The 10,132-nt window shown below is 45.7% G+C and overlaps 1 protein-coding gene across 1 annotated transcript; it reads left to right on the forward strand.

Moving 5' to 3' along the window:
- The first annotated feature begins 600 nt into the window (after positions 1-600).
- On the forward strand, positions 601-4,974 carry GUCA2A (guanylate cyclase activator 2A). The gene is made up of 3 exons (XM_065421186.1): positions 601-672; positions 4,242-4,428; positions 4,910-4,974. The coding sequence occupies exons 1-3, from the start codon at positions 601-603 to the stop codon at positions 4,972-4,974; spliced, it is 324 nt and encodes a 107-aa protein (XP_065277258.1).
- Positions 4,975-10,132: the final 5,158 nt, after the last annotated feature.

Consider the following 10,132-nt stretch of genomic DNA (forward strand, 5'->3'; position numbering starts at 1 on the left):
GGCGGCGGGGACGCCGAAGGCGCGGGACTGGCGGACCTCCCGCAGGCATGCCGCTGAATCCGCGTGACCAGCGGACCTCCCACAGACATGCCACCGAAGGCTGCCTGACTGCCGTGCTTGGGGCGGCAAAATACATAGAGCCGCCCCTGCATCTGGGACCAGGTTATTCCATGTCCCGAGTCCAGTGAAGGCCCTAGGAGCTGATCGTGTTCTGCACCTCCCAGGAGGCACTGAGCAGCTTGCAGTATTGGGCCTTTGCTTGCCTTTGATCTCCATCACAGCTGGGCTACAGAGGCTGTCAGTGATGAATTCAAGCATAAACGCCAAGCAACAGACGTAAAACGTCAAACAGATTGATCACGGCTTATTGAGCGTTATCTTTATTTGGCCTCGTTTCTACCCGGGCACTTCAGTTGGCTCTTTGCCAAGGAGGTTATAATTGACCCTCGCCAGTGACGGTGGTGTCTTAGTTACACAGTAACCACAGGGGAACCCTTTAAAAATCGCACCTTGTTGTCTTCAGGTTAAAGGAAACCCAGGTCCAAAGAACTTCTAGGCAAGGCGAGAGCTGAGAGGCACTTCCCGAGACTTCTGCTCACCATGAAGGCTTTCCTGACTGCAGTTCTGTGTCTGTGCACCCTGGCAGCCTTCTCTGACTGTGTCACAGTCCAGGTAAGAGTTTTTTAATTCCTCCTGTAGCCCCAGGTGCAGCACATAGAGCTAAGCAGGATTAGCTTGCAGCAGCAAACTGGAAAGTACCCACACTTCTGACAGTCTATTGTTACTTTAATCTTTAATAATACCCCGAAAGGGCAGGAAGCGATGAGTGTGCAATATGGCTGGTCATACAGGAGGTTGCTACTGATGCGCTAACTTTGACCAGACTGTGTAAGGAATAAATTCCAACATCAGCGGGGCCAGTTGTGTAGTACGTGCCAATTCAGGAACAAAATCCCACCCAACATTTATGTTAAGAAACCCAAATCAACGAATCGAAAAACAAACAAAAGACACCAGAGAACTAACGTGACATTGGCAAGCCACCACCTCATTCGCTTTTCCTGTATTTATATCCCTTCCCACTCCCTGGCCACCCTGCCCATGGGTTATAGCCCTTCTCCACATACTGCGCCTGTCCTTTGCATTTAGGTTGTAAGGTCTTTGAGGCAGGGTCTTTCTCTTACTCTGTTTGTTCAGCAAAATGGAGCTTTGATCTTGATGGACCCTCTTGGTGCTACAATCAATAATACAAATAACGCTTATAACCATAATCATAATCAGTTTCTTCCTCTGCTAGGCAGGTGGCTGTTAGCTTGTCCCCATCTGTCCCCTATAACTGCAGTAACCATTATGCCCCAGGTATTTCAGTACATACATTTCGGTTTAACAGGTCCCTGGGTTTGATTTTAAACTAGTGCCTGAATTTTTTTGGAAATAACTGAGAACGTGGAAAGGTGCAGTGAGCTAAAACTGAGCAGGCAGCCTATGTGTCAGACAAGGAGCAAATCTATTTAGGAAAGAGGTGGGAAGGATAAAGAATTTGGGATTAGAAAAAAAACCATATACAACACACTAACTTAATGACCAATATCACAAAGCCAATATCACAAATAAAGCATAAGGTTTACTCAAAATCAACACTTTCCTGCAGGAAAAGAGGAATTTTGGCTGAATTTTCCATTAGGAAAATCTAAACAAGTGTTTTATTTCTGGTCAATATTAATGTATGTGTCCTCCTGAGCTGCTGCAGTGCCTCATGGGAGATGTAGTTTGGGTGTCTCATGCTCCCATTCTACCTTATAGGCCATGGATAGACTACATTTCCTATGATGCATTATGATGTCTTCCTGTGGCACATTGTGGTGCTTCGTGGAACCACCATGGTTCGATAGCCTTGGTTACATCGGGGTATGTCAGCACTTGCTCACACAAGGGATCTGTGAGGCCTGCTCAGGCTTGTGTGGCCATGGTGTGACTCCTTTGCTCGAGTACCTGTCAACAGGCTATCTCACCCTCCTCAAGGCTGGAGACATCCCCTCAGATGGACAGTAGAAGTGCAGAGGGTGGCTCTCATCCACCTCCCCGATCCTACTCCTTGCTGCTTGGGTCTGTTCGGCAAAGAGAAGCAGGTCCCCGAGGGATGGTCCATAGGAGTCTCCTCTCCCTGATCTCCTCAGGCACCTTCTAAAGGCTGGGGTTATATAAATGTTTACTGTCCCTAGTATAACTAATCTTACACTGGTATATAGCACCTTTCTATCCAAATGATCACAAAGCCACGCAAACACTATGGATGACATTCAGCCATCTGCACAGGGCAGCATACGCCCTATACACCACTGTCATCCCTTAGTTTGAGAGCTTGCTTTCCCTTTGGTCAGGGTAAATGTCACCACAGAGACATGAGAATCACCTCACTTTACACTGAAATGCAACCATCTCTAGGGTGGAATTAAAGCATGCCACAATTCCAGGACCAGAAGGGACTATCGTGATCATCTAGTCTGACCTCCTGTATGACACAGGACACAGAACTGCCCTGAAATAATTCCTGTCCGAACTAGAGCAGACCTATAAGAAAAACATCCAATCTTGACATTAAAATGACCAGTGATGGAGAATCCACAATGACCCTTGGTAAATTGTTCCAATGGCTAATTACCCTCACTGTTAAAAATGTATGTCTTATTTCCAGTCTCAATTTGTCTAGCTTCAACATCCAGCCAGTGGATTGTGTCAGACCTTTCTCGGATAGATTGACGAGCCCATTGTTGAATAGTTGTTCCCCATATAGATATGGATAGACTAGGATCAAGTCACCCCTTAACCTTCTCTATGTTAAAACTAAATAAATGGAGCCCCTTGAGTCTATTACAAAACGCAGGTTTTCCAACCCTTTAATCATTCTCATGGCCCTTCTCTGAACCCTCTCCAATGTATCAACAGCCCTTTTATAGACCTCCACAATAAGGGAGAGACATAATATAAACATAAAAAATAGACAGATAGACAGATTAGATAGAGATGATATACAGTTGTCAAGGTTGAAATATAGGCTGCAGGGGGAAAGAGTGCTTTGAAATGCTTCTCACTGAAAGATGCTCTATGTACACGTAAGTCAGTATTGTTATCTCCAGAAAAAGTAAAAGTAAAATGTGTTTATTCAGTGTGCAGGAGAGACTCAACCAGTAGAGCAATACCAGTAATAAGCTGCCATAACTCTGCACCGTTTTTAATGCTTTGCAAACAGCAGCCAGGAAGTGAAGGGAAACTATTGTAAATAAATGGCAGCAGGTGGCAATCCTGAACCTGGCTTCTCCTAACACAACGATGATAACCTGTAAAGTTCAGGCTACATCAGGGGAGAACACAGGTCAATTAATTAGAAAACGGGGTCTGAGGGCCAGGAGATGCTAATGCCAGCTGCTTTGCTGACTCACTCTGCAATCACTGGCCTTGTGCTTCATTCAGCGGAGCTGAAATCGCCGCGTGAAGAGCCTGCGCGTCTCTGGAAGCTGGAAGTGCTGGGGATGTGGGTGGGACGGCGGCCAAGGCAAGTGGAGGAGAATGCTGGAAAGGTGTGTGCGGCATTGGAGGAACGCTGGGAAGTTGACCAATGCAGTCAATGGGAGAATATCACCATGTTTTCTGTCCCACATCACCTGAGCAAATACCCAGTACTGTCACGGATGTCGTCTCCTTCTGTGCACAAAGGAATTTCCATAACAGAAGAACGCAAGGTTCCATCTCATCTCGTAGCCTGAACTTAGCAGTGCCCAGTGCCAGCTGGTTCAAAGACAGATATAAAGTTTAGTTCTCCAGCATGCACCAGTGTTTATCCAACTGCCCTTGAACAGTCAAGGATTTCTGTAGCTTGGGGTGTAAAATCCAGGGAATGGACCAAATTGTGGAGTTACTTGTGATTTACACCAGTGTAACAGAGAGTAATTTGGCCCCATCAGGGACTAGATTCTGCCACCATTGTTCCTGCTGAGTAGTGTCACATTCCGTGAGTATCCCACTGAAAATAAAGGATCTATTTGTGTATTAAGGTACTGCTCAATGGGAGTAAAGGTGGCTGTACGGAGACTTATGTTGGGATCTGGACTAATGCGTGGGCTTCTACTAAGGTAGCCTTCTTGGAAGAAAGACTTAATCCATATATAAGGCTCTAGGACTCTCAAACTGCTGTAGACTGAAGATGGACAGAGTGAGTTTCAATGTGTCTCTCTTTTTGGCAGGTGGGAGAGTTCTCATTCCCCCTGGAGTCTGTGAAGAAGCTGAAAGACCTCATAGACAGTTCCGTGACCAGGAAACCTCATGTGCTCAGCATCAGATCCGCCCCTTTGTGTGCCAACCCTGACATTCCCAAGGAGTTCCTGAACCTCTGTGCCACACCAGACGCTGACCAGATATTTGAGGATCTAAGTAGGTGTTTACTGTTGGTACCCCAGAAGCCAGCCATGTTCAGTAGGGAAAAATCCTGCCCTAAGCATCCCACAGCCCCGCTCTGCCTTTCCGCTCTCAGCACACTCTACTCCCCCCACCCACGCCCCAACGCTCTAGGACCCTGTGGGGTTTGATTTCCCATCTCGCTCTCTGTCCTGGGTGGGGAGGATTTTCTCCCTGGAGAAATTCAGTGTTGACCAGCTCTATGCAGCTCTTTCACTTCCTTCCCCGTGTGATTCATGTACATTCCCTCAGAGACTCTGTCACCCTCCAAGAGGCCTGTGGCCCACCCCTCAGAGGAAAGGGGCTCTCCCCGTTCGGCTGTGAAGTGTGACCGGTGCGGACTGACCAGGCACCATGGCTGGGAAGGGTCTGTGGCACTGTCAGCAGCTGGAGTGCCCCTGGCATTAGAGGAAAGGGAGCAGCCAGCCCTAACCTTATCTGTTGTCTTTGATTTTAGAACCCATCGCGAGATCCCCCGAGCTTTGTGAGATTTGTGCTTTTGCTGCATGTGCCGGCTGTTGAAGAGAGGCATTACAGCAGCACTGCTCCAGCTCCCTCCATTGCCCTTCAACCTCTGCTTTCTGCTGACCTGAGAAGACAAGATACGGACACTATGACTCCCTCCATCTTCTCGACACCTCTCCCTCATGCCAGCTTCAGTACTGCCAGCACTGAACATTGAAAATCATCAGCCAGACCCCACCCCACAAATAAAAAATAATAAATCTGGAGGGTTTTTTTTATTTGTCTTCTAGTTTCTGAGCCTTTAGGGAACACTCCGGTTATGTTTTAGACATTTTCTCCTCTACTATGAGGGATGGAAACTTAAGTTCGTGTTTTGAATGATAGATTCTCATATAATCACTTGACTCCAGGAGCTGGTGCTTTAAAAATACACCAAATATCACAAAATGCACAATAAATTCACAAGAGTTGGCAACACTGCTAAACCACACAAGAGCCAGCAGCATGGTATTCATTCTTATCTGTCCACCAGATAAGCTCTCCAAGCCATAAACCCATCATTTTTTGATTAGGGAACAGGCAAATCACAAATTTTCCTCAAACATACACTTCAAACCTTCATCTGTTTTGAGATTTTAATTTGAAATTAAACCTTCATTGAGCATTGAAAAATCTTTGGATGAGGATTTTTTAATTCCAATTTTAGGCCAAGACCGGGAATAGAACCATAAGGGCCAAAAATAAACATCACAATAAAAACTGTCCTCACGAAATCCCCAGTCCAGAAATCTCATTAGAACCCGATTCTGCAAGATTTTCAGGGTCAGGGCCTGATCCTGCAGGCTATATCCCCATACCTGGTCACAATTAATTTTCCATGCCAATGTTTCCTTCTGAGCACAGGTGAGCAAATAATTGAGTTTTTGGTTTAGTGGCTGAACCCAAAAATCTGGTACGGGTTAACCTGAAACAGATTTTGTCTGTTTGTTTTGTTTTTTCTCACTGAAAGGAAAAACCAAAAAAGGAAATGTTGTTGCACGTCAAACTAAATATTTTTTATTCAACCCAAAACAATTTTTTCTATGTTTTCATTTAGTTTGCAAGTGATTTTTACCTTTTCTTTTTAAAAACAAATCTAACTACATTTAGAAATAAAATGGTGGAATCTCCATCCTTTGAGGTTTTTAAGGCCCAGCTTGACAAAGCCCTGGCTGGGATGATTTAGTTGGTGTTGGTCCTGCTTTGAGCAGGGGGTTGGACTAGATACCTCCTGAGGTCCCTTCCAACCCTAATCTTCTATGAAAACATTGTTTCAAAATACAAAGAATGTTTCATTTAAAAAATGTTGAGATGAAACATTTTGACTTTGGGGAAATTTTTTTCCATTTTTTTTTCAGCTGAAACTGTCTCCTGAATTTGACCCAAATTCACAATTAGGTTTGGTGGACCCAAAACTGCATTTTTCGGTGAATAAACTATTCATCTGAAAAATTTCACCCAGCTCAACTTCTGAGTCAGGACCAGCCAGTCAGAACAAAATAGAATAGTACCATGGCAGTAACTGCTCCTCCATGCTGAAGACAGACACACGCATCAGTAGTTAAGCAGAATGAATAGAAAAAGCATTACACATTTTTCAATTAAATACCCCAATGGGCAGGTGCCTACATCATCTCTGGCCCCCTAGGGGGCTGCATCAGTCGAGAGCATGAAGACTGAATGAACCCGGAGAGGGAACGGCTCTCTCCCTGCAGAAGCGCTTCCTCCAGCTCAGGCTTTGTGGAAGATTAGCAGAGCAGTGTGTGGGGCAAGCGTGAACTGACATCGCCCAGGCTAGGCATGTCTTGTGGAGAGATGATTTCAGCCTCCTATCTAGGTCTGTTTGTCCAGCAACTTCACCAGCACTGGATTCAGCGTACCAAAAAAATACAATGACATTAATTGACAAGGGGCTGAGGGTCAGGATTGTCCCCTTGTGGAGAAACATGGCCTGTGGCCAGCATAAATGGCTCCATGTCTAGTTGGCAGCCAGTATCAAGCGGAGTGCCCTAAGGGTCAGTCCTGGGGCCGGTTTTGTTCAATATCTTCATTAATGATCTGGAGGATGGCGTGGACTGCACTCTCAGCAAGTTTGCAGATGACACTAAACTGGGAGGAGTGGTAGATACGCTGGAGGGTAGGGATAGGATTCAGAGGGACCTAGACAAATTAGAGGATTGGGACAAAAGAAATATGATGAGGTTCAACAAGGACAAGTGCAGAGTCCTGCACTTAGGACGGAAGAATCCCATGCACTGCTACAAACTAGGGACCGAATGGCTAGGAAGCAGTTCTGCAGAAAAGGACCTAGGGGTTACAGTGGACGAGAAGCTGGATATGAGTCAACAGTGTACCCTTGTTGCCAAGAAGGCTAACGGCATTTTGGGCTGTATAAGTAGGGGCATTGCCAGCAGATCGAGGGATGTGATCATTCCCCTCTATTCAACATTGGTGAGGCCTCATCTGGAGTACTGTGTCCAGTTTTGGGCCCCACACTACAAGAAGGATGTGGAAAAATTGGAAAGAGTCCAGCGGCGGGCAACAAAAATGATTAAGGGGCTGGAGCACATGACTTATGAGGAGAGCTGAGGGAACTGGGATTGTTTAGTCTGCAGAAGAGAAGAATGAGGGGGGATTTGATAGCTGCTTTCAACTACCTGAAAGGGGGTTCCAAAGAGGATGGATCTAGACTGTTCTCAGTGGTACCAGATGACAGAACAAGGAGTAATGGTCTCAAGTTGCAGTGGGGGAGGTTTAGGTTGGATATTAGGAAAAACTTTTTCCCTAGGAGGGTGGTGAAGCACTGGAATGGGTTACTTAGGGAGGTGGTGGAATCTCCTTCCTTAGAGGTTTTTAAGGTCAGGCTTGACAAAGCCCTGGCTGGGATGATTTAGTTGGGAATTGGTCCTGCTTTGAGCAGGGGGTTGGACTAGATGACCTCCTGAGGTCCCTTCCAACCCTGATATTCTATGATTCTATGCTGTATTTCTTTTCTCTGCCTCTTTGCATTGTGTGAGAACTATGCCAATAATGTCAGTTGTCTTTCTTCAGCTGACTGGCAGGTTCCACCCAAGGGGAGTTCTAGGCAATTAGTCTCTGCCATACACTCAGGATCCTTTCACCAGTCCACAAGTTCTGCAATCTGCTTTGCCTTTGGCTCCAAGAGATCCTGAGTATGCTGGCACAGGTCTATGCTTGCAGGGGGGTTGGGGGGAAGTCTGTGACAAAGAGGCCCATCTGTGATTCACTATTCTGGGTCACCAGCACTTGTCAGGCCTGACACATTCACTACACCTAATGCACTGTTGTCATAATCTGTATCTAAAAGGTATCATATAAGCTACCATTGGAAAAATAACAACTCATTGATCATTAACAGTTTTACATAGTGTATGTACCAGCTGTGTACAAAGAGTTATGAATATATGCTAAAATTATGTACTTAAAATGCATTTGCAAGTAATGCATAATCCCGGTTTTCATTAAACAAAGGCAGGTGCATTTGCTTGTCGTCAGGCACAGACAATGAAGGCACATTTACATAAAAGACAAACAAAGCCATCAACCTAGCAAGGGAGCTAGCCTCTTGCGGAGGTCTGAATCTCAAATGTTAAGTAATTGAATCAACTGATTGAATAGAATATTACAGTATTATAAAAGTGTATCAGGTAAGGCCTTTTCCGAAAGCTAACATCACACTTGTGATTAATATCATACTGCAATGTCTGTATTAACACCATAGGAGAAAATATGGACACTCAGTGATATTATGCTTTAAAGTCTGTGACCAAACACAGGGAGAAACAGGTTTTGTCCAAGACAGAAGGGAAGGCAGCTAGCTACCTGTCTCGAAGGAAATTAAGCAAGGTGTGACCAAAAACAATGAAAGCCCAATTTACATATGAATCAGCAGGGGAATGAGTCCACAGGAAGGGGAGAACAGCATGAGGTCATCCTGAATCTGAGGACAAAACAGTGAGTTTGGGAAGACAGAAGGAAAGAGAAGAAGCCATCTTGCCATCCATCACTAGACACACAAGGGCCAGAGCTCTTGCAAGCTGAGAAAGACGGGTCCTTCAACCAAAGGGGTTGAAGTCTCTGGGAATGGAAGAATTGTGAGTAAACTACTTTGAACAAAGATTGAAAATTGCTGAAATTAGGTCTTAGCCATTAAAAAGCATATTTTTACATTTATTTGCTTGTAACCATCTCTACCTTTATTTCTTTTACATAGCATAAAAGAGAAGGTCCTCTCCTGGGAAAGTAACAAGAAACAAAGGGTAGGAATAAATGATCATCTTTCACGATGGAGAGAGGTAAATGGTGGGGTCCCACAAAGATCTGAATTGGGCCAGTGTCATTCAGTATCTTCATCAACAATCAGGAAAAGGGGGTGAACAGAGAGATGGCAAAGTTTGCAGACAATACAAAATCACTCAAGATAGTGTGACAGACCCAGACCAGTGGGGTACAGGAGTCTGGTAGAGGGCAAATATACTGGTCACTGGATGAGTAGTTTTCTGTTCCCTGAGTGACCAGAGCAGGGGCTGCACTAGAGTAATCAGGATCCTGCTAGAACCAGTTAAGGCAGGCAGGCTAATTAGGACACCTGGAGCCAATTAAGAAGAAGCTTCTAGAATCAATTAAGGCAGGCTAATCAGGGCACCTGGGTTTTAAAAAGGAGCTCACTTCAGTTTGTGGTGGGAGTGTGGGGAGCTGGGAGCAAGAGGTGCAAGGAGCTGAGAGGGAGAGGGAGAGCTGCTGGAGGCCTGAGGAGCACAAGCGTTATCAGACACCAGGAGGAAGCTCCTGTGGTGAGAATAAGGAAAGTATTAGGAGGAGGCCATGGGGAAGTAGCCCAGGGAGTTGTAGCTGTCATGCAGCTGTTACAGGAGGCACTATAGACAGCTGCAGTCCACAGGGCCCTGGGCTGGAACCCGGAGTAGAGGGCGGGCCCGGGTTCCCCCCAAACCTCCCAATTGACCTGGACTGTGGGTTCTTCCAGAGGGGAAGGTCTCTGGGCTGTTCCCCAACCCACATGGTGAATCTCTGAGGCAAGAAAATCCGCCAATAAGCGCAGGACCCACCAAGATAGAGGAGGAACTTTGTCACAATAGTTAAGCTGACTGTGAAGAGTTACAAAGGAATCTCACAAAACTGGGTGACTGGGCAAAAA

The sequence above is a fragment of the Emys orbicularis genome, chromosome 22 (assembly GCF_028017835.1).
Source record: "Emys orbicularis isolate rEmyOrb1 chromosome 22, rEmyOrb1.hap1, whole genome shotgun sequence".
NCBI classification, from domain to species: Eukaryota; Metazoa; Chordata; order Testudines; family Emydidae; genus Emys; species Emys orbicularis.